This window comes from Pyrgilauda ruficollis, unplaced genomic scaffold (genome assembly GCF_017590135.1).
Source record: "Pyrgilauda ruficollis isolate IOZ18807 unplaced genomic scaffold, ASM1759013v1 scaffold17, whole genome shotgun sequence".
NCBI classification, from domain to species: Eukaryota; Metazoa; Chordata; class Aves; order Passeriformes; family Passeridae; genus Pyrgilauda; species Pyrgilauda ruficollis.
In genome coordinates, this window is record NW_024515875.1 from 11,352,799 (window position 1) to 11,378,076 (window position 25,278).

The window sequence follows — 25,278 nt, forward strand, 5'->3', positions numbered from 1 at the left end:
CTTTGGATGTTGTTCCCAACTTTAAAAAGGGAGGGGAACAAAGAGGAGAGGGAAGGCAGTCGAAAACTCTCTTCCCCTCCCTTTTCCCCAAAGTCATCTGATTTCCCGAAAATACAACCAGACTGGTGCGCTCCCCACTGCAACTTCAGCCAACACGATTGTGCAACTCTTTCTGGGAATTCCCCTTCATGCCGAGAGCTTTCAAAGCCAGCATCTCACGCTAGAGGGAAGGCTGGGAAGCCGCATTCCACAGATAGAGGGTGCTGCGATATTGCGAATTAGAGATCCCTTCCCAAAACTCAGCTTTGGGTGCGTTTGGAGGAGGGTGTGCACAGGAAGAAAAAAGAGAGAAAGGAAAGAGAAGAGACAAGAAAACCAGACGTGAATTATGGAGAAAAGGTAAATTTTGCAGGCATTAGAAGTGAGAAAGGAGCATATTCCCTGGGGTTGTTTGATAGCTAGAAGAGTCAGGACAAGGTTCTTCCCAGCCCCAGGATCTTAGCATGATTTTTGAGTTGCTGGGAAGAATGGATTGGGTACTCCTGGGGGATGTGTTCTATGTCTTAATTTGCTGTGCACCAGTGTGGTGTTTGGATTCACTGGTGGTCATAAGGGGAGGGTGTGAGCACTGGTGAGTACCAAGACAGAGATTTTGTCCTTATGGATCCTCCCTTCTTGATGCTTGGATTTGCTCTGTGCAGGAAGGGCCAGAGATATAAAATCTTGACCTAGGCAAAACCTTGACCTAGTCTGTCCAGGGTGGTGTTTTAGGGTCTTCAACCTGCTTAGCAGACAGGCAGACATATAGGCAACATTAACCAATCACAGTTTTTTGTCCCAGAGCATAATTCCAAAGTCCAGTTCCTGAAGGTTTTCAGAAAGGAAGAACTGCTTTTTCCAGATGTGGTGAGTTATTAAATCTCAAGGTTTATTAGTAATTGTATTCTATAAATCATGTGTTTGCCCTGTAAGACTCTACTGATTTTCAAATCTGAATGTATCTATAGCCCAAATAGCCTCCAGAACAGGACAATGAGTAAGGAAGAGCACTTATGATCCCTGTGTTGAGCTCCTGCAGCTTTACCAGCTCCTACAGAGACTGAGACAAGCAGAGAGCACGACTGAGGTTGTACTCCTGTGTGAAAAGCTACAGGAGAAGGACAAGCCTCACACAGCCAGAGCATTGGCCTTTGAAACTCGGGAGCCAGGAGCTCTGCTGCATGCCATGTGCAGCCAAAGTCCAGCTTGTGCACTTGACCAGCCAGTGCACATATGAAAATGGAGAACACTGCTGCCATTTCACCTTCCCTTCTCTTTCCTCAGGTCCCTGATCTTCTTCTGTCTCCCCGTCTGGGCTGATGCAGCCTCTATGTATGGAGAGATCTTGTCACCCAATTATCCTCAGGGGTATCCCAATTATGCGAACGAAACTTGGCAAATCCAGGTCCCTTTGGGATATGGTATTCACCTTTATTTCACACATCTGGATCTCGAACCATCACAGGACTGCGAATATGACTTTGTGAAGGTACTGTCTGTGTCCTTGAGTGAGAAAAAGACAAGAAGGCAGGTTAGAGCACAGAACAGCAAAGCTGTGCACAAAGCTCAGAGCTGGGAGAGGAGTTACGCACAGCCTTCCTGTTCTGAGCTCCAAGAAGTCCAGATGACTGGATGTGTCATGACTAACAGTCATGAAATCAGCTCAAGTTTGCTTTATAACCAAGTCAGTGTTGTCTGCCAGCTGAGTGTCCCATTTGTGCCCCCCATCCCATGTTTCTCCATATTCTTAGGAAAAGTCTTCTTAGCCATCACTGACACATCTCTGTTGCAAGGCATATTCCTAGCCATTGAAGTGTAGGTGTAAAAAAACCATTTTATTAGGGCAATATTTGTCTGTGCCTGAAATTATTTGGAATTAATCAACGAGTGGACATAGATGATGCATTGCAAACAGAAACTGATTGGAAAGGATGGAGGTTAAAAACAATCCATCTGTATAGGGATAGTGGCCACTCAGATAAAGTGCTGTGGTCCCTTCACCACAGTTTTTTTTCATGATCCATGCACCACAGATTTCCTAGAGCCAGCTCAGCTCTATGTTGTTCCACAAGGCACAAAAGATCAAGCACTTCCACACAAACAGACAGAAACAAGACCATCCTGTCCTGCCATAGCTCTGTGTGAGCCGGGGCAGTAAGGTCAAGGGCAGCACCAGGACACCTTTGAGGAGGACCAAGGTGGGACAGAAGGATGAGTGTGCTCTGTAGTAACCTGTGTCCTTTTGCACAAACCGATGAGCCTGTCAGGCTGCACTGTGGATTGTCATGGTTGGTTTTGCTGCTTTGAAATACAGTGTTTTCCTGATTTTATTTTTTTGGACAAGTGGACCTGAAGAAAGGATGTTAACAGCAAAGAGTGTGGATTAATTTATATCTGAGAAATTAAGACAAGTATTTCACTGGGAAGATAGTAGGAGGGACCCTCTTCAAGTGTCTTATGAGTATCATGAAACTTGCTGTCCAGAGGCTCCTCTTGGCTGCACCTGAGCACCTAAAAGCTGAAAGACCCAAGCGCTGGTAATTCCACAGTTGTAGTGGTGAGGTGAGGTGTCTCTGAATTCTTCTGCAGATCCTGTCTGGTGGCTATGTCGAAGGTGTGCTTTGTGGGCAGAAGAAACCTCGTGCCCCTGGCTCCAGGATTGTGGAGGAATTTCGTGTCCCTTACAACACCCTCACTATGACATTCCAATCAGACTTTTCCAACGAGGAACGTTTCACTGGTTTTGCTGCCTACTACGTTGCTGTGGGTAAGGTTAAAACAGCCTCCTCTGAATCTCTGTAGAGTCCAGGCTGGGAGGAAAGATGACAAGAAGGGCTTTTCTTACAGAAATGTCTTATTTAAATAGATCCCAGCAGACAGAGCTGGATTCCAGTATGGCCAGTATAAATCCTTTTCCTTGTTGTCCACTAGTGTTTGCTTCAATTTTTCCTTCCCTCAGGGCCTTCTCCTAATTTGGCTGATTCATCTTTTCACACTTGCAGACTTGGATGAGTGCATGGATTTTGTGGATGAACCCTGCAGTCATTATTGTAATAATTATATTGGAGGTTACTTCTGCAGCTGTCCACCAGATTATTTCCTCTATGAAGATAACAAAACCTGTGGAGGTAAGAGATGTGCATGACCTGTGGTCAACAGCAAGAATTCATTTAGGCCAAGTGAGATATTGCACGTGGAAGACTTTATTAACCTTCTCAGCCATTTGTGACAGGTATATTTTGGGAGAAAAAACCCATCCCAGTGCAAATCTGAACTGCGGTAGACAGTGGTTTGAGGAATTTCTATTAACATATTCTTAACAATTTTAGTTTTATTTCTGTGTCAAGAGAATTAAAAAACTACTGAATGACATTCTTTAAAGACTGTGATGGAAACCCTTCTTAGCATACTGCTATCTGTGAATCTTCAAATCTGGCAAAACAGGGAAGTTTCATAAGGAAACAAAAATCTCTAAGGGCCTTCTTGGCTTGAACCAAAAAGTTGCAAGATCACAAAACGGTGCATATTGAAAGGAGTATAATACGAGGACCTGAGAATGAGGAAAGGAAGCCTAAATCTCAGGTGGAGGGTAAAAAGGAGTTAAAGTCCCTGGCTAAGTGGATAGAGAGTGGCCCTGGCTTCAGTTTCTTGGGAAGATGCAATGTTGTGACATGGTTATGGCAGGTAGCTGGGCAGACTGGAAATGTGGTGGAAAAGGGCGAGCTTGTCAGGTGCACACATGGACCATTTCCTTTCTGAGCCCTACTCATGTTCCTTCCTCAATCCTAGTGAACTGCAGTGGAAATGTCTTCACTGAGCCAACAGGGGAGATTGCCAGCCCCAACTACCCCAGCCAGTACCCGGAGAACTCCCGGTGTGACTACCGAGTGGCTCTGAGCCCGGGCTACTTCGTGGTGCTGACCATCCGCAGAGGCGACTTCGACGTGGAACCAGCTGACTCCTACGGGATCTGCCACGACAGCTTAACTGTAGGTGTGCAGATTAGGGAGCACAGGAGTCAGGGTGCTCTGAATCTCCCATCAATCTCCTCATATTTAGAAGACTTTGGTACTGCTTAACTTTATTTTCAGTTATGTTGTCTTTTGGAGTTTGTGGGAGTACATTTGAATGCATTGAGTGTGTATTTTCATAGCTCTCTCAATACATTTGGCATTTCTCATTTATTCTTGTTTGGTATTTTCCCAGATTGTCTCTGGAAAACAGCATTTCGGTCCTTATTGTGGCAGCAAATTCCCAGGTCCTTCTGAAATCAAAACCAGGAGCAACATTCTTGACATAATCTTCCAGACAGACCAGGGCATCCAACACAAAGGCTGGAAAATACGCTACTATGGGGACCGTGAGTAAACGCTTGGGAATGTGTTCCCTCTGCTGCTGAGTTAGGGACAGGGCTTGTCCCAGGTCACATTCGTGGCACAACAGCATGTTAACATGTTCACAGCTGCTGGTACTGAGTAAGGGTATGCCTGCTTACCAGGGGAAAAACATCACTGGGGAGAAAGAGGTTGGGAGCTGGAAGGAGAGTGACTCTTGACCCGGTTCACCACTGATTTCCACCTGTCTTTTCAAAGCTGTAACCTGTCCCATGAGTGTCATCTCCAACTCTGTTATTGACCCAAAGAAGGACAGATATATCTTAAAGGATGTTGTGAAGGTGACCTGTGTGGAAGGCTATGAAATTGTGAGGGTAAGTGAAATAAAAAACGTATGTCCCTCTGGCCTGCTCAGCAACATCTGGAGGCCATTCCCACCAGGGGTCCTGAGCACTTTTGGGAACCCAAAGTTTTCAACATAACAGTAGTAAGAGGAATACTCTTCCAGCCACTGCAGCATTTTGAGGCCCCTCCACTGGAGCACCTCTGTTGGATGTATTTCATGTCCAGAGACTTACATGGATCAAATGTTTTATTTCCTAGCAACGAGATAGCGTCACAAGTTTTCTCTCCAGCTGTCAGGAAAATGGTGAATGGAGCAACTCCCACTTGAGCTGTGTTCGTAAGTGACCCGTGCCTGTATTGTGGGAAGGGAATTGGAATGAGTGTTTAGGCTCTAGATCCACTGTATCTCCAGATTAGGAGGATACTGAAATACTGGGATGTGAGCATGCTGAAGGGACAGAGAAATTGAGCTCCAATGACTGTACAGGGATTAGAGAAGCTGAGTGGTTCCCTGTCGTACAAAATAACCACATTGTTGAGTGAGGGTGCTCCTTTGATTGTATTTGATCCTTTCTGTTTCTTCTCTGCAGCTGTGAACTGCGGTGATCCCCCTCCTGTTGACAATGCCCAAGTCTCATACGTCTCCGAACTCCATGAGCCTCTGTACACAGCTGCTGTCCGCTATGAGTGTGAGGCACCCTACTACTCCCTGGAGAACAAAAGGCATGGTGAGCATTGCCTCTGCTGCACAGTCGTGTTCTGTGGGTTAAAGGCCCAAGAAGTGATTCTGGCATGTCAAGGGGCTGGGATTTTGTGTCATCAGGTCAAGACTGGTGTGGGGTTGCAGGCAGTAGTTTAGTGTTGCCTCTGTGTTTAATACACTCTAACAATGCCTGGGCTGTTGACCTTAAATGCATTAGCAAGTCCTCTCTCTGTTTGCCTTGTGAGTGGACCATGCAGGTTTTGTCACATGTAAAACAGAGTTCTGGTGGAAAAGTAAAGGACTCGAGAAATCTCTCAGATGAGGTTTCTCTCAAAAAGGGTTAGAAACACCCTGGCAGGGAGATAACAGCAATGTGTACCAAGCTGTGCTTGCTTTGGAAATAAGAAGGTTGATATATCCTATACAGTAGTGTTATTTACCCTGTGTTTATCTTGATTGTGTCCTTATGGAACTCTTTTTCCTCTCATGTTTTCCAAGAGATATATCAGTGCTCAGCCAGTGGAGAATGGGTCAATGAAGAGTTGGGAACAAAGCTACCAAAATGTGTCCCAGGTACTACCAAACACTGTATGTGCATGCAGCGTATGAAGAACACGGCTTCTTTCATCTCTGTATTTTTCTTTTCTTAACTTCCAGCTGATAGAGAGAATTTTAAAGCCTGTGTACTGCTCAGTTTGCCTTCATAGAGGAGGCAGTGTGACTTGGCCTAGTTGTACATGATGATTCCTGTTCACTCCTACAAAGCCCCAGATCCTCACTGGCAAAGTACAAGATCCAGGTGGAGGAGATTCAACTCTCTTAGAAGTCCAGTCACAGCTTAGACAGTGGTTTGGGTTATACAAGTACGCAGTGAGAAAGGCAAACTGGAAGATAAAGCTCAGGGAATTTACTACCCAAGAGGAGGCTACAAAGAATATGAAGCCAAGTTCTTCTCAGTGGGACACAGCAATAAAAGGCAATGACAGGCTCAGGTCGCAACAAAGGAAATTCTGATTGTATCTAAGGAAAAATTCTCCCCCAGAGCACTGGAGCTGCTGTCCAGAGAGGCTGGTTAATCACTACCCTGGGAGATGAGCAGAAGTTATCTGCCAAAGCCCCTGAGTAACCTGGCTTTGGAGTTAGGAGGGCAGGGGGGAGGGCAGTTAGGGAGGAATAGGTTGAGATAAAGGCACTGAGAAGTACCTTCCAGCATAAATTTTCCTATGATTATGTGAAATTCTTTAACAAATTCTGCTTCATGCAAATTAGAAGCTATCTGCTGGCTATAGTCCCTTAATCTCTGATTTTCTAACTAAGGATTCAATGCAAACAAGACAATGTGATAAGGAATCAGTTTCCTAGCAATGTCAGAATGACATTGCTCTTATTTATGTCCTTATTATTAACATTCTGCAAAATGTTACTGAGCATTTTGCTCAAAAAAGCATGGAGCATCTCTGCACCCAGAAGACCCACAGATAAGATCCCCTACTGCTTACGATTTTGCATACTTATAGAATGGAGAGGCAAAATGGTAAAACATCAGTGACAAACCTGAACTCTTAACCTGAGAGCATCTGGAGTTCACAAAACAACAACAACAACAACAACCAACCAACCAAACAAACAACAAAAAACCCTAACCAAACCAAACATTAACCTGAGAGCATCTGGAGTTCACAACAACAACAACAACAAACAAACAAACAAACAAACAAAACCCTAACCAAACCAAACCAAAAATATATATATTTAAAGAGCAGTGTCATATTTCTAAGAAATCAAACAAGTATTTTTTCAAAGACTTCATCTAAAGAGCATAATTCAGCAAAGGAAAAATACCAGCTAGAAGGCAATTAAATTGCAAGCTTTGACATACTGTCAGGGTGACAACTGCTTTCCAGAAAACTGAATTTGAGAATGAGCATTTTAAATCTAAATTGAGTGTTGATAGTATTTTTTCTAAAATTTTCTTTGATTTCTCTGTAAATACTAATTGTAAGCTCTGTGGCATAAAATATAAACATGGTTACTCAGATTCAAAAGTTCTTTAGAGGACACAGGAAGGAGGGGACCGTGGGCTTTTTAGCACTACCAAAGAACCCCCAGTTTGTAACTGTTAATTTTCCTATCTTGTCTTTCTCCCATCTTTCTTTCTTTCTTTTCTTTCTAGTCTGTGGGGTGCCTAGCAATCCCATCCGAGACACAGGGAGGATTTTTGGAGGCACCCGTGCAGAAAAGGGGAACTTTCCCTGGCAGGTGTATTTCAGTAACCCCAGAGCCAGCGGAGTGCTCATCTCTGACAGATGGGTGATGACTGCAGCTCACGTGCTGGAGGGGTACGACAAGCCCCCCATGTATGCTGGGGTAATCAATGTTCGTAGAGAATTCCTGACGCAGGATGCTGAAAAGCTTATCCCAGAAGCTTCATTCATCCATCCTGGTTGGAAGGAGGAGCCTGCAGAAACCAGGGTCGATTTTGATAATGATATTGCGCTACTGAAGCTGAGGGATCCTGTGAAGCTGGGTCCAGACATCTCACCCATCTGTCTTCCTGGTAAATCACCTGCATATGAGCTGGAAGAAGGGACTCTGGGCTACATTGCTGGATGGGGCCGGAGAGAGAAAGGAAAGCTCCCTGCTGATCTTTGGAAGGCCCAGATTCCCGTGGTGAACATGGACAAGTGCCGATCAGTGAAACCAGACGGCTCCGACGATTCCGTCGTTTACATATTCACCGACAACATGATCTGCGCTGGCGGTGGCAAGGACAGCTGCCAGGGGGACAGTGGTGGAGCCTATGCCATCCAGGATCCTCTGAATGCCACCCGGTACTACGTGGCGGGGCTCATCTCCTGGGGGCCAAAATGCGGCACCTTTGGCCTTTACACCAAGGTGGTGCGTTACTTGGACTGGATCAGAGAGACCATGCGCCAGCACGAGGGCGAGGAAGCTGGGCAGGAATAGCTGTTTGTCCTTCCAGCACCGTCACCCTGTCTAAGTGGTTGGAGTGGCTGTGACCCTGTGCACCCTGTGTATCCAATGGGCAATATATAACATAACACACTGTAACTCGTCCTGTCTGTGCTGAGTGGAGAGTCAGGAGCATGGGCCTGTTTCTCCCACTGTCATCATGTCTGGGAAGGGAAATTCTCCTTCTTCCACGCAGAGCAGTGTAAAAGGAAGACATTATTCTGAATAAAAGAGACTCCTTCTGCTTCCTTTCATTTTTTTCTATCCTATTTTTTCCCACTTGGAAAAGACCTAGCTGTGCCCCATTGAAACCTGACAGGGAGGTTTCAGTGAGGACAAGAGAGGGTAATGGTTGGTTCCCATGGAAGGTTCAGGGCCTGGTTTCTGATTTATGTATTTCCTGACCTGTTCAGAATATCTAACAGCATTAAAGAACGTACAAACTGCCTTTTGTGCAATGTGCTATTGTGTCTGTAATGCCTTTCTTCTTCTCAGTCTAGACCTAGTTCTTCTTGAAGCTCCCTAAATCAAGTGTTTAATCATATTCTGACCCTGCCAGCTTTCATCAAGCTGGAACTTGTAGTACCTCACCTCTCTACCAGAGTCTTTATAAAATTTTTCTGAGGTGGTTTCATCTCACTCATCAACCATTATCAGCAATGAGGACTTCAGACTTCTGAATTAAGCTGAAGAGAACAGACATTCAAAAGAATTTCAGAATTTCATTCACATGCCCTCAGGCTTTTTTTTTTTTTTTTTTTTTTTTTAGTTAGAAAATAAAGCTTGATTTTTCTCCCAAAACACTACTTTCTCTTGATTTAGGGAAGGAATATTACCTGGCATGTGTTAGAGGTATTTTCTGCTCTGAAAAGTCCTGTATTGCTCACAGACCCCTTCCACTGAGATGATCAGGGAACTGGTACAGATGGCATCTACTGAAAGACTGGGTGTGCTCAGCCTGAGGAGGAGGAAGCTAAGAGGGGGTATCTAACTGCTGTATTCGGATACTTTAATTTCCACTTGGGCTTTGTCCTGGCATGTGGGTCAGCACTGGAAAGGTGCCACAACAGACTGTCCCCAGCTCTCAAAAACTTTCCCTAAAGCTCTGAAGTTAGCCCCACCGTCAGCAGTGGATTGGACAGAGACATCTTCTTCCTGCCAAAGTTTTTGTAGGAGTTTAAGAAATGGTGAGAAGGATGTGTACAGCTCTTGGGAGATTTCACATGGAAACCTGCACTCAGCTGAAGCACCTTCAGTTTTGTGTAACAAGCAAAACATTATTGGATTGTTGGACTAGTAACCAAGTATCTTATATCTTGTTTCTCTCAGTGACTCATAAGAACACATAAGTAGGTTATTTTGCAGTAGAAAAACTAGTTAAGAAGACAGCTCCAGAGAATACCCACAACACAAGAGAGGTCGGCTTTTCTCTGAGTCAGCATCATTTTAGAGCTGCTGTCCTGCAGTTAAAGCTTTATTTCATATAGTATAAAAAAATCCATCCTCAACTTCTGATCAGTAAAGTTTCCTGAGCTCCCTTCTCCACCAGATTGGTTGTTGCCTTCCCTGTTTTTGGAATGTGGCATCACACAGACAAGTTATTTTTGTCTCCGTTGAAGCCACCTGGAGTTTTAGACTGGGTAATATAATGATAGTTTTGGGACAGATAAGCAGCTGCCATATGCCACTGCAGAACTGGAAACACTTCAGTGGTAGGTAAAGCAATCCCTATACAATGTCCATAAGTTGCTTTCAGTGGTGAGAAGTATTCAGTTGTTGTTAAAAACATAGACAAAAAAACGTAAAACACCTGGTTTATCCAGCAAGTATTTTAATATTCGTAGACTCTCACTGATGCCAATAGGCTTATGCACACTGTAGTCAGCAGAAACCACCCCATCCTTCAAGGAAATCATCTTCCCTGCAGCCTTCCCACAGAAGAGAGTACAAAAGTGGACTGCAGTAGTCTCATGATATCATCAGCATTTCAAACCCTAACATGTTTGCTGTCATGAGATTTCCTGAGAGGATTAAGGCTTCATCCGGTTATAAGACTTGTATGAACCAGCACATCCACAAAGGCGTCTCCCAAGCTGCCGATGGTACAATCAAAGAGCGTGGCAGCTTTCAGAAGTGCTCATGATGAAGGTTACATGCTTGGCGTGTTCGAAAAGCCTTTGGGACATCATGGAAAGCTTTGGCTATGATTTGCTGTGTCTGGAAATCGATATGCTAATGGTGCTGCAGGCAGTAGGACGGCAATACCTAGGGCCTGTCCTCCTTTACTATCCCATTGATCCAGTCCACATAGTTGAGGATCTTGGTGTAGAAGCCGTAGCCCGTGCCACAGCCGATTCCCCAGGAAACTATGCCGGTAGCCACCCAGCGACCACTTTCCCTGTCTAACACCGTGAAGACGCTCCCACTATCCCCCTGGCAGGTATCCTTCTTGCCTTCGAGGAAGCCAGCACAGAACATGTTCTCAGAGAAAACCATAGGGACACCCTTCTTATTACTGTCTAGCCAACTCTGACACCTCTCCTGTGCAACTGCTGGTAGGCTCACGTACTTCAAATCGCTTGAGATGCGGTTTTTATCCACACCAAAGCCACTCACGTAGCCCATGTGCCCGTGCACGTAGAACGAGGTGTTGGTGGGATCTGGGAGACAGATGGGCAGCAGTGTAGGGCCCAGAGTTACTGGGTTTTTCAGCTCCAGCAGGGCTATGTCCCCATTGAAGTTGTGCTCATCTTCAGGGTTGAAATCTGGGTGGATAAAGATCCTGCGCACAGGGTGGTTACCCATCTTGTGGAGCTCGTCTACGTTGGTGTGGCCGAGGAAAATGTCAGCCTCCCCTGCCAGCTGCTCCAGGCTCACATTGTTCCGCACTCCTCCTTTGGGGAAGATGGTGTGGGCAGCGGTCAGGATCCAGCGATCGCCCAGGAGGGCACCACCCCCTCGTCCATTGATGCCAGTCAGAGCCTGCCAAGGAAAATTGCCTCTCCTTGCTGATTTGCCACCCAAGATCCGCTGGACTTCAATAATGGGATGGACTGGCTTCCCACACACTGTGGAGAAACACAAGAACATGACACCTACACTCTGTTGTCCTGGCTTTTCTCTCTCTTTCCTCACCATCATTGTTTGATTTCACTTTATTTTGACTTTCTGGACAGTTTTACATTTTCCCTCACAGATACCACTATCCTCACCCCTCTCCCTGCATGTTGTCTTGGTTTTGTACTGATTGTAAGCATGAGACAGAAAATACCAGACAAAGTCAGAGCTTTTACTGACCTGGCAAGCAGGATGGAATTCTCTTCTGGCCATCTTGATCCAGCCAGGTTCCCTCAGGAGAACAGGTGAATCTTTCTGCAGGATAAGTGGGAAGGGAATGAGACCCAGGCCTGCAGGCACGGGGTGGAAAAATGGAATAGAATAGAATGGAATAGAATGGAATAGAATGGAATATTTTCAAGAGGTTCCGCAGCCCTTCTATCCCAAAGCACTTTTTCCTGGGAAAAGCTGCCTGTGATAGGGTGTGGAATGTTTCAATCTGTACATCTTGAAGCACCTCGTTTCCAGGGGAGCAGTAAAGCTCAGGCATTGTACAAGAAAAGTTTGAAGGGCCAGCTGTGTGAAGTCTTATCTTCACTGAGTCCACAGGTGTACAGAGCACTGTTTGACCTTATTTAGCCCAAAGAAGGGAGAGAAAGTTGTAAAAGCATGGATTTTTGATTCAAACTTCTGGTGTCAGTAGTTTGCAGAGAGTAGGACGAAGTGGTTTGTCCCAGAAATGGGAACCAGATGAGTCAGTTACTGTACATGATAAGTATCTATTTCTGAGCCTAAGTTGGAGGTCAGCTAAACTCCACATGTCACCTCTCAACACAAACTCCACTACCTCCAACACTCTTGCTTTTCTCAGGAAGTTTGTGCTGCTGACTAAAAATAATTTTTATTCAATTTGTCTTAACACTGTGATAAATTCTTCTAAGAAAGTGTTTGCTGCTCTCTTTCAAAATTGACTAAATTATGATGACTCCCCACCAGAATTTGGCTGCAGCTGATATTTGCTTGCTCCTGATTTTTCTTCTGATGAGACTGATCTCTAAATCTATATGAAGGAGTTAAACTCAGATGCAGGAATAATCAAATTGAACATTAGTACCAACTTAAAGAACTCTTGAGTAGCATGTCACCTCTCTCCAGCACGCAGCACAACCATGTACAGTTACCATGCTGGTAACTGTATCCAGGAACTGATTCATATTATTTTTTTTTTCTCCTTGTGGAGGCTAAATGAGCAGCCAAGGCAAGGAAATAATGAACTCCTCAGGCTGCTCTAGGAATCAAAGGTCCTGCGTCATCAAGTAATGTCTCAGGTGTAAAAAGAAGGCATGTGAATGGTTTTGAATAATGCCTTAATTTTTCTGAGGTGCTGCATTAAAATAGATTTTTCTGCAAGTATGTTATTTAGCTCTTTGATATCTCTGCAGCTGAACAATGTTCCAAAGAGCTAAACAGCATTGCACTGGGGTGGAGTGTGTGTTTAATTATTTATTTGCCTCTGTAGCAACTCAGACAGATGCAGTGAGCTTTGTGACTTTTGGTGATTCTCAGACACCATGCCTCAAATTTCAGTGAAAGAATGAAATCCACCAGAAAAGAATGAAATCCACTAGGAAAAAAAAAAAAAAAAAAGAACCACAACTACAGCTGAGAGAATAAGACCTTCTTATTGGAGATGTGATGGAAGTGGGGATGTGATGAGCTCTGGGAATGAAGCAGGGTGGGAATAGGTTGAGAGAAGAAGACTCCAGAGACATGCTGCAGGGTCAAGAAAAGACTGGAGAGTTTTCACAGAAGGAAAGCATGAGCCCTAAAGCTGGAGAGAAGAGCCAATTGTAACTGGAAACATGAGAGGGATTTCCAGGCACAGGTTTTGGTGTCTGTGTGGGATTGGGACTCACCACCGCCGGTTCCGGTGACGATGTGGTAATAGGGCTCATTGCACCGGTATGAGATCACCGACTGGTACTCATTGTTTGCAGGCTCCTTAACGTAGCTGAATACACCATTGGTCAGGTTTTTGGGGCTGCCACAGTCCACAACTACAGCAAAGGGAAAAAAAGAAGCCATGAATCGACGGCAGACTGACTGCAGGTCTGGGCATTGGGGCCCGGATGGGAAGGACCAGTTAGGACAGTGGGCAAAGACAGGTTGTTCCAAAATAGATCCCAGATTAGGATCTTTTGCTTTTGGATGTTGCAACATCATAGTAATTTTTGAGTGATATTTTAGGCATTTTTGTAAGGGAGGAAAAACATTTGAATTTTTGCAAGCATAAAAATGTGAATCAATGGTGGACATGCACAGGTCCTTCCAGACAGCACATCCGTGAGGCTATGGACAAAGTGAGTCAGAGAGGCTGAATTTCCCACGTTCCTGGAGAAGGAAAGCCACAGCAGGGGATGTTATTCCTATTCTCAGATCACTCACTTTCACAGCGGGGCATGGGTTTATGCCATGTGCCATCAGCCTGGCAGACAGCCGTGAAGGACACCAGCTTTTGGTCACCCTGCATGGGAGAGAAAAACATCTATTGGCTGTACAGAGTCTTTGATTCCTTCCCCACATTAAAATAATATTCTGTGTGCCCATATTTTCACTGCTGTCCAATATTTGCCCCTCTGCAGTCTTTTCCAGTTGCTGTCTCCTCCTGCCTTCCCTCTGTCCTGTATTTGCCACAAGCTACACATTCTTCATAGCAGGCCAAGACACCAGCAGCCAGCACTTATAAAACCATGATGAGTCAGAGGTGCTACCCAGCCCTGGCAATGGGATGGCAAGAGAGGCAGGTAGCATCTTCTGCTTTCATCTTCTGATTTCATATCCTTCCAAAAAGGTGTTCTTGCTTACCAACTTTTCCTGGGATCTTTGTCTTTAGTCTTCTACCAGGGCTTCATGAAAGAGTAACTGCATAAGGAAGAGAGCTAGGAAAAGAGAAAGCACTGGAAGAAAGCTGAGAGAAGCAAAGAAGAAACAGAAATTACAAGAGGTTGCCATGAGTGAAATCTCCAAAGGAAGTTTAACCGGAAGGTGAAAGACACAAACTGAAGAAAAAAGAGAATATGGCTGAAGGGAATGGAGAAGGGATCTCACCTCCATGAGGTTGTACCCGGTCTTGCAGCTGACAACAAAATAGTCCTGAAATTGATACACAGGCTGCAGGTCTCTGATGATGGTAAACTGATCCCGCGGGACAGGCTGTGGGCACCGTATTTCTGTGAGACAGTGGGACAGGTCAGGCTGGGATTAGCAAACAGTGTCAGTAGGCTGTAGTAGTCCCTGGGGGAGAAACCTCTTACTCTCTGAGGTGTAGTGGATCTTCCAGCCACGGCTGAACCCTGAGTCATCAGTGAGGAAGAGTATGTCCACCTCATTGCTGTTGGTTTCAATGATGCCAGGTGGTTCCCTGCCACAGAATTCTCCAATCTCTCTCCCTCGTGCTCGGATCTGATGAGGAGAACATGTATCACAGGGATAGAGACAGAAACACACATGCCTCTCTGCCTCAGTATGCCTGTTCCAACCCAGACCAAGTTTACCAGAGTGCCTGTGAATAGGGCTGGTTGTCAGACCCATCTTTGCTGATGCCTTCACTGACAGATCAGAACTACAGAATGACCTAGCACAAGCTCTGCTTCTCCCTTATCTGAGAATCAGAGCTACCAGCCCCTGAGGTTAAATCAAAGGGAAATTAAATAGGAAGAAGTGCCGCTCGTCCCGGCTGGATGGCGACAGGGAAGGCGGCAAATCCCCCCTTTGAGCCCCGCTGAATCCCAGCTACCAGTGACAGCGCAGCATGAACACAGAGCAGCACCACGGGTCCTGGGGTGACTTTATTTGATGGTAAAACTTCCCCTCTTCAGTGTCCCAGGACCCCGAACTAGGGGCAGACAGTAACTTATACACGGGGGCAGGTCCCAAGGGGAGGATACAATCTTTAACAAATCAGGAGAATTGGGAGTAAAAAACAAGGCGGGGAATACAATGTATAACAGCCCCTGAGGTTAAATCAAAGGGAAATTAAATTGGAAGAAGTGCCGCTCGTCCCGGCTGGATGGCGACAGGGAAGGCGGCAAATCCCCCCTTTGAGCCCCGCTGAATCCCAGCTACCAGTGACAGCGCAGCATGAACACAGAGCAGCACCACGGGTCCTGGGGTGACTTTATTTGATGGTAAAACTTCCCCTCTTCAGTGTCCCAGGACCCCGAACTGGGGGTAGACAGTAACTTATGCACGGGGGCAGGTCCCAAGGGGAGGATACAATCTTTAACAAATCAGGAGAATTGGTGTCGGGGTCCGCTGTTATGTGTCTACTATTGGGAGTAAAAAACAAGGCGGGGAATACAATGTATAACACAATAAAGAATTTCAAGGGAGGAGAACATTTTCAGTGAGCTAATAAAGTTTGGAGTAATACAAAACTGACAGGGAAATTTCTCGAAAGAAGGCAGGTTGGGGAAAAGACTGGCATTTAATGAAAGGAGGAATAAAAAGATTCTGGGAAAAGGGCAGGGACAAAAGGAACAGCATAAGGAAACTACAAAATTACAAATGAAACAGTAAACATACTAACAAAACAAAAAACACACTACAACAAAGAAGGATGGGGTTTTTCTTCCTTCACTCACGGGGGCCTATGACCCAGAGCCTCTGACCTCAGGACAGTGGTAATTAAATGCACTGAGGGAGAGACAGGAGCTCAGTCATTTGTGCTGGGGAATTCTGCCTGTGCTGACCCCGTATTTCTCATCTGAATAGTAGTGTCCCCACGACTCCTGTCCAGGTCTGGCAGCAGGGTTGGGAGAAGAATTTGCTAAACTCAGTACCTTGAGCTGGTCATAAGGACAGTGGACTTGCTGGTGATCATCAATCTCAAAGGGTTCCAAGAAGTCGAGGGAGATAGACAGGCCCTTCTGCAGACGGATGCTGTAGTTGCACCGGAGGAACTCGGGATAGGGCTGGGGGTACTCGGGGCTGCTCAGGTACCCAGAGGCCTCTGTGAACAACTCACTGCTGCACTCCACTGGTGAAGAGGAAGAAAGGACAGGTCACATCGTGGGGCTGTACCTTCTGCTGCCCCATCATCGGCTTCCTAAGTCACTTCTTCCAACCTTCCTGCATGAAGAGCTCATTCTCTGGAACCCTCTGATGTTTTAAAATTTCTCTTTACCTTTGCAGGAGTGGTGGTCACTCTGAAGCTGGTAGCCAGCCCGGCAGGAACAGAAGTAGCCACCCACATAGTTGTGACAGAAGTGCTGGCACTGAGGCCCATCATTGTTCTCAGCAGCATTGTTAGGATCACATTCATCCAGATCTGAAGACACAGGAAGTCAAGGGGCAAGAAGAAGAAAGTGTTAAACCTCCCTGCTCTAGACTGACAGTACTTAGAGATCCATATCTTTGCCTGAAGCTTCTCTATTTGCCTGGCAAGGAGGGAAATTGGTTGGAGCCACACAGGCTTTTCCTTCTGCATGCCGAGGGTATTTCCTACTCACCCACAGCTTTGTAGTACGCCAGGAAGCCCCTGTAGGGAATCACTGTGCCGTTGTCTTCATTGGAGAAATCAGAGTGAAATTCCAGGTGCATCTTTCTCCCCTTAGACACAAACTCCTTTCTTCCCGGGTGATTGCCTGTGGTTGACCCAAGCCGGCCACAAAATCTGCCCAAGTCCTTCTTGTCTGCTTTGATCTGTCAAAGTTAAGGTGACAGATCAAAGTAGCCTCATAAGATTGAGGCTGCTCCAGGCACTGACATTACCCAACCATGAGTTGTCAGTGCTTGCTCCTCCCATTTCTATCTTTAACTCCTTCCCTTTCCTTCGTGGGAAGCATCAGAGGAGGCCGGGGGACGGAGAGCCACTGCACGTGGTGGCCACAGGGCTGCCATCTCCCTTGGCCCAGGTGTCTGTGCACGTACCTTAACATAGTCATAGAAGCAGGACTCAGATGGCTCCAGGTCAAAGTATTTGAAGGTCAGCTTCACCACATAGCCCTTTGGGACCTGGATATCCCAGCTGCTGATGTTATTGTTGGGATACGGCTTGGGATAATTGGGAGATCTGATCTCCCCAAAAAGGAGAGAACCTCTTGGGACTGGACTGGAACCGATCACTCCAAAAAAGAGGAAGGCCCATGGGAGACAAGGAACATGCCTGTGAACACGACAAATAAACTATGACATTGCACAAAATTAGGTCATTCAAAATCAGGGGAAACTTCACAACTGACTTGTGCACTGTCCAGAGGAATGCAAACACAGGAGGCCCTGTTGCAGGACCAGGTCCTGGCTTGGATCACTCAGGAACAAGAAGGGCAGCTGAAATGAAGACACCAGCACTAACAAGGTTCCAGCAAGCCACTGCAGTAGCCTCTACAGAGAAATTCATTAACCCAGGAAGCAGTGTGGGGCAGCATGGGTGAATTCCCTGGGTAAGGTCTGCATGTTCCCAGAAGCTGTAGGGCTGATTCTTATAGAACCAGGAGAACTTTGCTCCCCCTTGACCCTGGGTTGTTTCAGGTGATCGCTAGTTTAGGATCCTTGGCAAGGACCTGAAGATCTCAAGCTCCATTTGCTGTGGAACAATCCTGACAGTGTCTCCTCTACCCACTCATGCCTCCCTCTCTGTCCTCCAAAAGTTGACACTCGCATTTTTTTCTCTCATTCTGTGCATCTCCCCTCTTGCCCTCTGCGTCCCTCCGAAACAAGCTCACTGCCCAGCGCAGCAGCTTAGCCCCGCTGTGCGATTCTCCCCCCTGGAAAGGTCTAAGCCCCACGACCCCCGCCCTGCCCCGAGGCTGTGCCGGCGCGTCCCCCTCCCCAGAGCCCGACTCACATCTCCGTGCGCTCGCCCCTGCCCGTGCAGCCGGCGGAGCTCGGAGCGGCGGCCGCCGGGGAGCGGGGCGGGAGGGACCGGGGGAGGAGGAGGAGGAGGAGGAGGGAGCGAGGCAGGCAGCAGCGGGGAATAGAAAGCCGGACTGCGAACAGCCTGGCAGCGGACCAGGTCGCAGCGCCGCCTCTGCTGCCCTCTGCTGCCGAGCGCCCCGGCCCCGGCCGCGAACGCGGACCCGGGTGCGCCGGGGGTGCCCCGGCACGGCCACGCAGAGCCGAGCGACCTCTTCTGGCCCGGGGGGCAGGAAAACCATTGCCCGAGACCCCTCCGAGGGCTTGGACTGCAATCCAGAAGCTGTTCCGAGTTTGTTCCCACCGAAAATGTCCTCCTAGGAAATCTCCCCCCCAATCCTCCTGGGCTGTTTTCTGGTGTAGAAAGATGAGAAAATGTATAGTCTTCACAACTTAATTCAGACTTTAAAAAAATCAAGCTGAAATGAAGCTGTCAAAAAAAGATAAGTTTTCTCAATTCTGACCTGCTGAAGAGCACTTCTGAGATTTTTTTTTTTTTTTTTGGGGGGGAGTGGGAATTGGGATCGTCTTCAAGAAAAGCAAGAAGCCTCAGGCACTTGAGTTAAAAAGATATTAAGAAAAATAGAAAAGCCTACAGAATTAAAGGCATTTTGAGAACAAATCCTTTTCCAAGGACCCCTCTTGATGTTTCTTCTGCAAGCATTTTTAGGAGAACCAAGATAGATAGATAAGGCCCTCTATTTAATGGGGAAATGAGAAAATACAGCAACTCAAAAACCCCTTTCAGGCTTTTAACAACACAGTGCCCAAGACATATATTTGTGTCCCCAATTTTATGAAGTTTAAAATTTCTTGGCTTTCAGGCTTTGGTGTAAGAGATAAAACACCATTTTAGTGTTTTTCCTTAGAATTATGAGTGGCTTCAGAGAGGTTAGGAAGTGTCTTGCATTGAAATCAGAGGAAGTAATTCACAGCCACAAAAACATGTTGAATGAAGATGAAAATAGTGTTAAAAAGAATGAAGAAAGCAGCTTTGGGATATTTATGGAAGTGTACTAGAGAACCTGTTCATCAAACATCTTTGAATTATTATCCCCAAAAGATGACATAAACATATAATTAATGCCACTGTAATAATACCATATGGCCCCACATATCAGATTTAAGATTAAACAGGGAACATTATCCCAGTACTTCCTGATGTCCTCTGCATGATGAACACACTTGGGCAGGCTCACTGCTGTGCTGTGCCATGCTGGAGTGGTTTCTTACTCAGAAACCACACCTGGAAAGTAGCTGGGAAGTACTGGAAGCTGCTCTTGGAGAGATCTGTTATGAGCAGGTCACTGGTGGGAAGAGTGTTCAAAGCACGGACAGACAGAGTCCCCTGGGGATCCTTTGTAAGGAAGTGGATAATTTCGCTGTGTCCTTGCCAAGCACTCTTCTGTCCAGGGGGACTTACTGGGAATGTCCCGCAACACCTTCACATCTCCCGTGTCTTCACTTCCTTCTCCCGTCCCGATAGCATCATCTGGGATAACAGGAGACTGCTTCAGCTGGTGAGCAGAGGTGGTTAGCCGGGGACACATCCAGCCCCAGCAGCCCAGCTGTAACACACATCCCAGAGACGCGCCTGGTTTGGGCAGCACAGCTGCACCCTCAGTCCTGCTCCAGTGCTCCCACTGCCGGCCTTCCCCTTCAGGTGCTCTGCACAATCCTCTTCTTCGTGTTAGGCTGCAGCCAAGAAATACCATGGTACCAGTTTTTCCTTGGAAAGACAAATGTGCCCATCTTTGCTTAGGGGCAGAATTCCTGTAGGAGCACGGAACCTATGTAGGACCACAGAATGCCAAAGCTAGCCCCTGTTTGCTGCCTGCTGGCCTCAGCTGCACTGAGGTCTGGACCATAAATACAGACAATAATAGAGCAAAGTAAAAAACCTGTAGATCTTCAGCATGGTCAAAGATGCCAACATTCTCTTATGCAGCAAGAACCCTGCTTTGAATACAGTGCCTCGCAGGAGGGCATTGGAAAGAAATCTGCTCTACAGATTCAGAAATTGTGAAAATATCCTCTGGCATGCGGACTAGATCCTCTCATCCACAGTGAAGAAGGAGCTGGATACTTTATCCTCAAGCCTGAATCAAAGAGGATTACATCTGTTTGGCCTCCTACAGCTACACCTATAGCACAGCAGGGCTGCAGACCCAGGCTCACCTCGCTGAGCTGCTTTCCCAGGGCACTCTACCTTCAACCCCATTGGTCTGACTACCCAAATTACCCAAAGGCTTGGTTGGAGCCTTCTGGGGACACTGCCATTGGGCTTGGCCTTCACACAGTCAGGCCTGTGCTGTCCAGTGGCTCAGCACTCTTTCAGACAAATCATGCTGCTCCTGCAGCTCTGGCTGGAAGGGAGATGATGATCAAGACCAAAAGAAGGTTCAGGACTCAGAGTGGGTCTTTTCCCTCATATGAGATGGTGAGCCTGTTTCTGTGTCTTCTAAATCAAGGAGCAAAACCAAGTGTAATACCCTCAGGGGTACACAGTTCCGCAGCACCAGCCACTCACCAGTATCACACCTCCTCCCACCCATGTCCTCCCAATATCACAACTTTCTCCTGCTTTACAGTGGCATCCTCACTTCCCATAGCCTCATGTCTCAGCAATGTTGGGTAAAGTCACCAACTGACTTAGGCATCACACCTATAGCATGATTACGAAAGAAAAAACTGGATTTTTAACCCTGGCAATTACTACCTGCAGGCCTAGAATATGTTACAGTACATATGATTATCATTATCATTAGCATGGACCACATCAAGTGAGTATGATTCTTATCTGTGGTTCTGGCCCAATCAGAAGCTTCCTGAAGAAGAGAAGCTGTCATGGATATATCATGGCTGGCAATCAGTCAGAAGCAATCTACTTGGCCTATCACCTCACAGGCTTACAGGAAAATTACGTGGATGGCAGAAGAGTCTGGCTAATCACCTGAAGGCAATAGTGTCTGCCATCCAACCAGAACGGCTCAGGAGAATTTGTACCAGCTTGTGGTGCAGGGCCTGGAATGAGCTGATGAGTTGTTGATCACACAGTCTGGAAGATACCAGCTTGGACATGGTGAGGTGGGCTCGGTGCTGGGCATCAGAAGCAGCTCTGAGGGCATTCTTGTGGCATGGAAGAGTGCAAAGATGGCAACAGTGGAACCAGCTCCAGCTGCTGCCTTCTGCAGCTTCATGGTACAACAAAGGTCACACAGAGGCTCCCTGTGGTTGAAGGAGTGATGATGAGGAGGTCTGCACACAGCAGACATGCTGGAAAGCCTGGCTCTGATTGCTCCCTGGCTTTGATTGTGGCACTCAAATTGTGGATTGTGGATACTGACAGGGTGCCCCTGCCTCATATGTCCTCAGATACGACTGTAAAGAGTCAGAGGTTGACACTGTAGGCACAGCTGCAGCTCCCCAACCCTTTGCCTATCACATGTTCTGAAGTAATGCTTTTCTCATGGCACTCATCTTTGCAGTTCCCTGAAAAGAAGCTCTCCAGAAAACACTATTTTTAAATGAGCTGCTGGCAGGAAAAATGCATTTTTTCAGCTTACAAAGGGCTTATATTTTAAAAATATGCCAACCTCTTGGTTCTCTGTGGTGTCAGTAGCTGCACATCTATGTGTACCCTGCCTTTCAACCTTCTGTTGGGGGGCAACCACAAGCATTTTTCAGGATTAACTGCCTGTAGGCTCGTGCCTATCCCATCAGGTGTCATAATTGAAGAACACTTCTTTTTGTGGCATGGGTCTGGCTTTTCTCACCTCCTTTGGTTCTGCCCCCTAGTCTCTGATTGCACATAGCTGTGAACCAGCAGAGCTGTGATGGTTGTGAGGAGACCCTGCCAAGAATGCCAGAAGGAATGTTGGGGTTGGAGGTGGTGGCTTTGGTTTCTTACCCCAGGAAGAGATCCTGACTCTTCCTCACCCACAGGACCTTCTCAGGAAGGCAGTGAACATGGAGCTGATTACTCCAGCCCTCGCACTTCATGCCACCACATGAGAATCCTAGACTCTGAAGGACAAGTTCTGTTTCCTACCCATGCTGCTTGAGGATCCCAAGCAGCTGTGGCTGCCCCATCCCTAGGAGTGCTCAAGGTCAGGTTGGATTAGGCTTTAAGCAACGTGTTCGAAGTGAAATGTCACAGAATTACTTAGGTTGTGAAAGACCTCCAAGGTCATCAAATCCAGCCTTTGACTGATAATCAACCATTTCAAAGAGACCATGGCAGTAAGAGCTACATCCAATCATTTAGTGAACACCTCTGGGGATGGCGACTCCACCACCACTCTGGCTAGCCCATTTCAGTGTTTGACAATGCTTTCTCTGAAGAAGAATTTCTTCTGAATTCCAGGGAGGCCTGGAACTAAATGATCTTTAACATCCTTACAACCCAAACTATTCCATGATTCTATCATCCCACGATCCCGGGAAGAACGCAGCATCCCCAGAGGACCAGAGAAGACGGCAGGTGACGGCTGCAGAAGCAGGAGCAGCCTAAGCTACCCTTGCCCACTCGGGCACCGACGCCCCCCACTCCCGGAGGGCACGGCGGCGGTGGGGGCGGCGGGAGGAGCGCGGCAGCTGCGGGGCCGGGCGGGCCGCGGGCAGCCCCCTCCTCGGGCAGCCCCCGCCGCGGGCAGCCCCCTCCTCGGGCAGCCCCCGCCTCGGGCAGCCCCCTCCTCGGGCAGCCCCCGCCGCGGGCAGCCCCCGCCGCGCTCCTCCCCGGCCGCTCTTATTGTGAAAGGAGCCTCGGCGCAGCGGCGGCCCGTGCTCCCCGCCCCGGCCCATCCCGCTCCCGCTCCCGCCTCCCGCTCCCGGCCCAGCCGTGACCCCCGGCCGCTGCCGGGCGGTGGGCGAGGCTCAAGAAAACACACTGCTACGGGCGGGCTCGGCTCGCTCGGGTCTTGTTTCTTTTTCTTTCTCGCACGGGGGAGCGCGGGTCCCGTCCGGGCATCTCTGCGGGGAGCGCTCACTTCACCTTCTGGAAAACCTGGACGCAGACCTCGTCTTCAGCAGTCATGCGCTGGGAGAAGGGAGGCGAAAGAGGAGTTTAGGTTGGATCCCCTCCTGTCTCTCCCCAGTTCTGCCAGCCCTCCCGCTGCTGGCTGGAGCCCCGCAGGCCACACGCTGATGCACTGCCGGCCCTCCCAAAGCCCCTGCGGGTCTGGCTGCAGGGCAGCGAAAGGACATCGCCTTTGTTCAGCTGTTTAACTTTCGAGTTTAACTTTTAAACCCTGGAGGCGGATGTTTGTGTGAAGCGGTGGCTGCCCCCCGCAGAGCCGGGGATGAAGTCTGAGAGAAGGTGGAAGGAAACGACAGGGCTGGCTCGGAGCCATCAGCACCCACACTGTGTCCCCCCCACTCGCTGTGACTGGGATTTTGCAAGCTGCGCTGGACCCCTCCTCACCAGATGCAGCTGGTCTCCCTCCAACCAGTGCCTCCAGCCTCGGTTCCTCTTCTCTCCGAGCTGCTCGCACACCAGCTGATCCCCCTCCCAGGACACGGTAGTCTGAAGGGAAGGAGAAGGGGACACGGTCCTGAGACAAGTGGATCGGGGTGATACACGTTTCCAGCGATGACACTGGCTGTTCCTCTCCGACACAATGTCAAATGCAGTCCCTGATCTGGTGTCTCTTTAGTGTTTCCTTGGGACAGATGGTCTTTGTGGGAGGTGAATGACCCTCTGGCTTCCAAATGCAACAACAGAGTTCTGCCAAGTGGCCTGACATTCTATCTTTTCAGGGCTTTGCTCCAGAGGATAATATCCTCTGGATCCCAAAGAACTGGTTTCTGGCTCTTTGCTGCTCATTCTCTTTGCAGTGAGTGATTTACTCATAGAACCACTTATTCCTGGACCTGCAGGGGCATGCCAGCTCTGGGCTTGGTTCCCACCTGGGTATTGAGTTAAAAAGCTGAGCAAGTCCCTGAACTCTTTAGCACACCCCAGTCCCTGTGAAACTGCACTGCTTGGGTTTCTCACCTGGCACTTGCGTCCATCCACCGGTCCCAGGTCTTCCTCAAACTGGACTCCCAGGTCGAAATCCATAACATAGTCCCGCAGGGAGGTGATAGTGCGGATGACCATGTGATCTCCCGTGTGGATAATCTCTTTGTCCGGCTTCAGCAGGCAGACCAGCTTTCGCAGGACCACATTGATATCTAGAGGATGAGAGAGAGGGGAGATGTGTGGGCCACCTGGGCCCATCATCCAGAAGAGCTCCTCCACTCCTTTAACCAAGGAGCATCAGCCATAGTACTTTTCCTCTCCTACCACGGCGCAGAAGTGATGGTCCTTCTAGGAGACAGAAGGACCAGAAGGTTCCCAATTCTCTTCCTCTTTCCCACTCTTAACTTTTTGGAGATACAAAACGGAACTAAAGCGGGGGGGAGGGAGCGTGACGGGGAGGGGAGCGTTACCTAAAGCCCGCAGGTAATTGTCCATGTTCTCTTGGGAGACGAAGCGGTAATAGCCGGTGAGGTTGGGAGGCATGCCGGGGCAGAGGGACGCGGCGGACGGTGCGGAGGAGAGAGCGCAAGCGGCCGGGCAGCAGCGGAGCCGGGACCGAGCTGTCTGGCCGGGCGGGCCGGTGGCTGTCCCGCGGTGCGGGGAGCGCTGCGGGGCGGACCGGTCCCCGCGCCCCCCGCCGCAGTAAGAGTCCCCGCGCCGGGGGGCGCGGAAAGGGCCGGGACGGCCCCTGCTCCAGCATCTCCGCCTCGGCTGGGCAGGACGTAGGGACGGCGGGTTACCTCCTCACCCTCCGCCCTCCTCGGGGGCTGCTCCTATTAAACTCTGGACTTCCAACCAGCGGCAAGGAACCGTCCCTCTCCGGCCCTTCCACACACCGTGGCGCCGGTGGCTGCGAGCTTCGTCGGAGCAGTGCCCCGGCCTGCGCTCCC

The 25,278-nt window shown here is 48.2% G+C and overlaps 3 protein-coding genes across 4 annotated transcripts; 1 reads left to right on the plus strand and 2 right to left on the minus strand.

Moving 5' to 3' along the window:
• Window positions 1-270: 270 nt before the first annotated feature.
• On the plus strand, window positions 271-8,841 carry C1S (complement C1s). 2 transcript variants are annotated; one of them, XM_041463911.1, is made up of 12 exons: window positions 271-399; window positions 842-906; window positions 1,324-1,528; window positions 2,629-2,806; window positions 3,042-3,167; window positions 3,829-4,028; window positions 4,246-4,399; window positions 4,632-4,747; window positions 4,977-5,055; window positions 5,309-5,446; window positions 5,920-5,994; window positions 7,595-8,841. In XM_041463911.1, the coding sequence occupies exons 2-12, from the start codon at window positions 902-904 to the stop codon at window positions 8,386-8,388; spliced, it is 2,070 nt and encodes a 689-aa protein (XP_041319845.1). In that variant the 5' UTR covers window positions 271-399; window positions 842-901; the 3' UTR covers window positions 8,389-8,841. The 2 variants fall into 2 exon arrangements, with proteins under 2 accessions (XP_041319845.1, XP_041319848.1); XM_041463914.1 differs by having other exon boundaries at window positions 299-399; window positions 829-906.
• Window positions 8,842-10,208: 1,367 nt separating this feature from the next.
• On the minus strand, window positions 10,209-18,404 carry C1R (complement C1r). Its single transcript, XM_041463910.1, has 11 exons — window positions 18,299-18,404; window positions 17,383-17,617; window positions 16,962-17,154; window positions 16,637-16,780; window positions 16,293-16,489; window positions 14,766-14,913; window positions 14,560-14,681; window positions 13,897-13,975; window positions 13,368-13,508; window positions 11,692-11,766; window positions 10,209-11,462 (listed from the first exon to the last, which is right to left on the minus strand). Coding segments are annotated over exons 1-11 (2,139 nt in total). The 5' UTR covers window positions 18,301-18,404; the 3' UTR covers window positions 10,209-10,659.
• A 4,864-nt stretch (window positions 18,405-23,268) lies between these two features.
• RBP5 (retinol binding protein 5) lies at window positions 23,269-25,036 on the minus strand. The gene is made up of 4 exons (XM_041463916.1): window positions 24,799-25,036; window positions 24,362-24,540; window positions 23,789-23,890; window positions 23,269-23,404 (listed from the first exon to the last, which is right to left on the minus strand). Exons 1-4 carry the CDS (start codon window positions 24,869-24,871, stop codon window positions 23,351-23,353), a joined length of 408 nt encoding a protein of 135 aa, XP_041319850.1. The 5' UTR covers window positions 24,872-25,036; the 3' UTR covers window positions 23,269-23,350.
• Window positions 25,037-25,278: the final 242 nt, after the last annotated feature.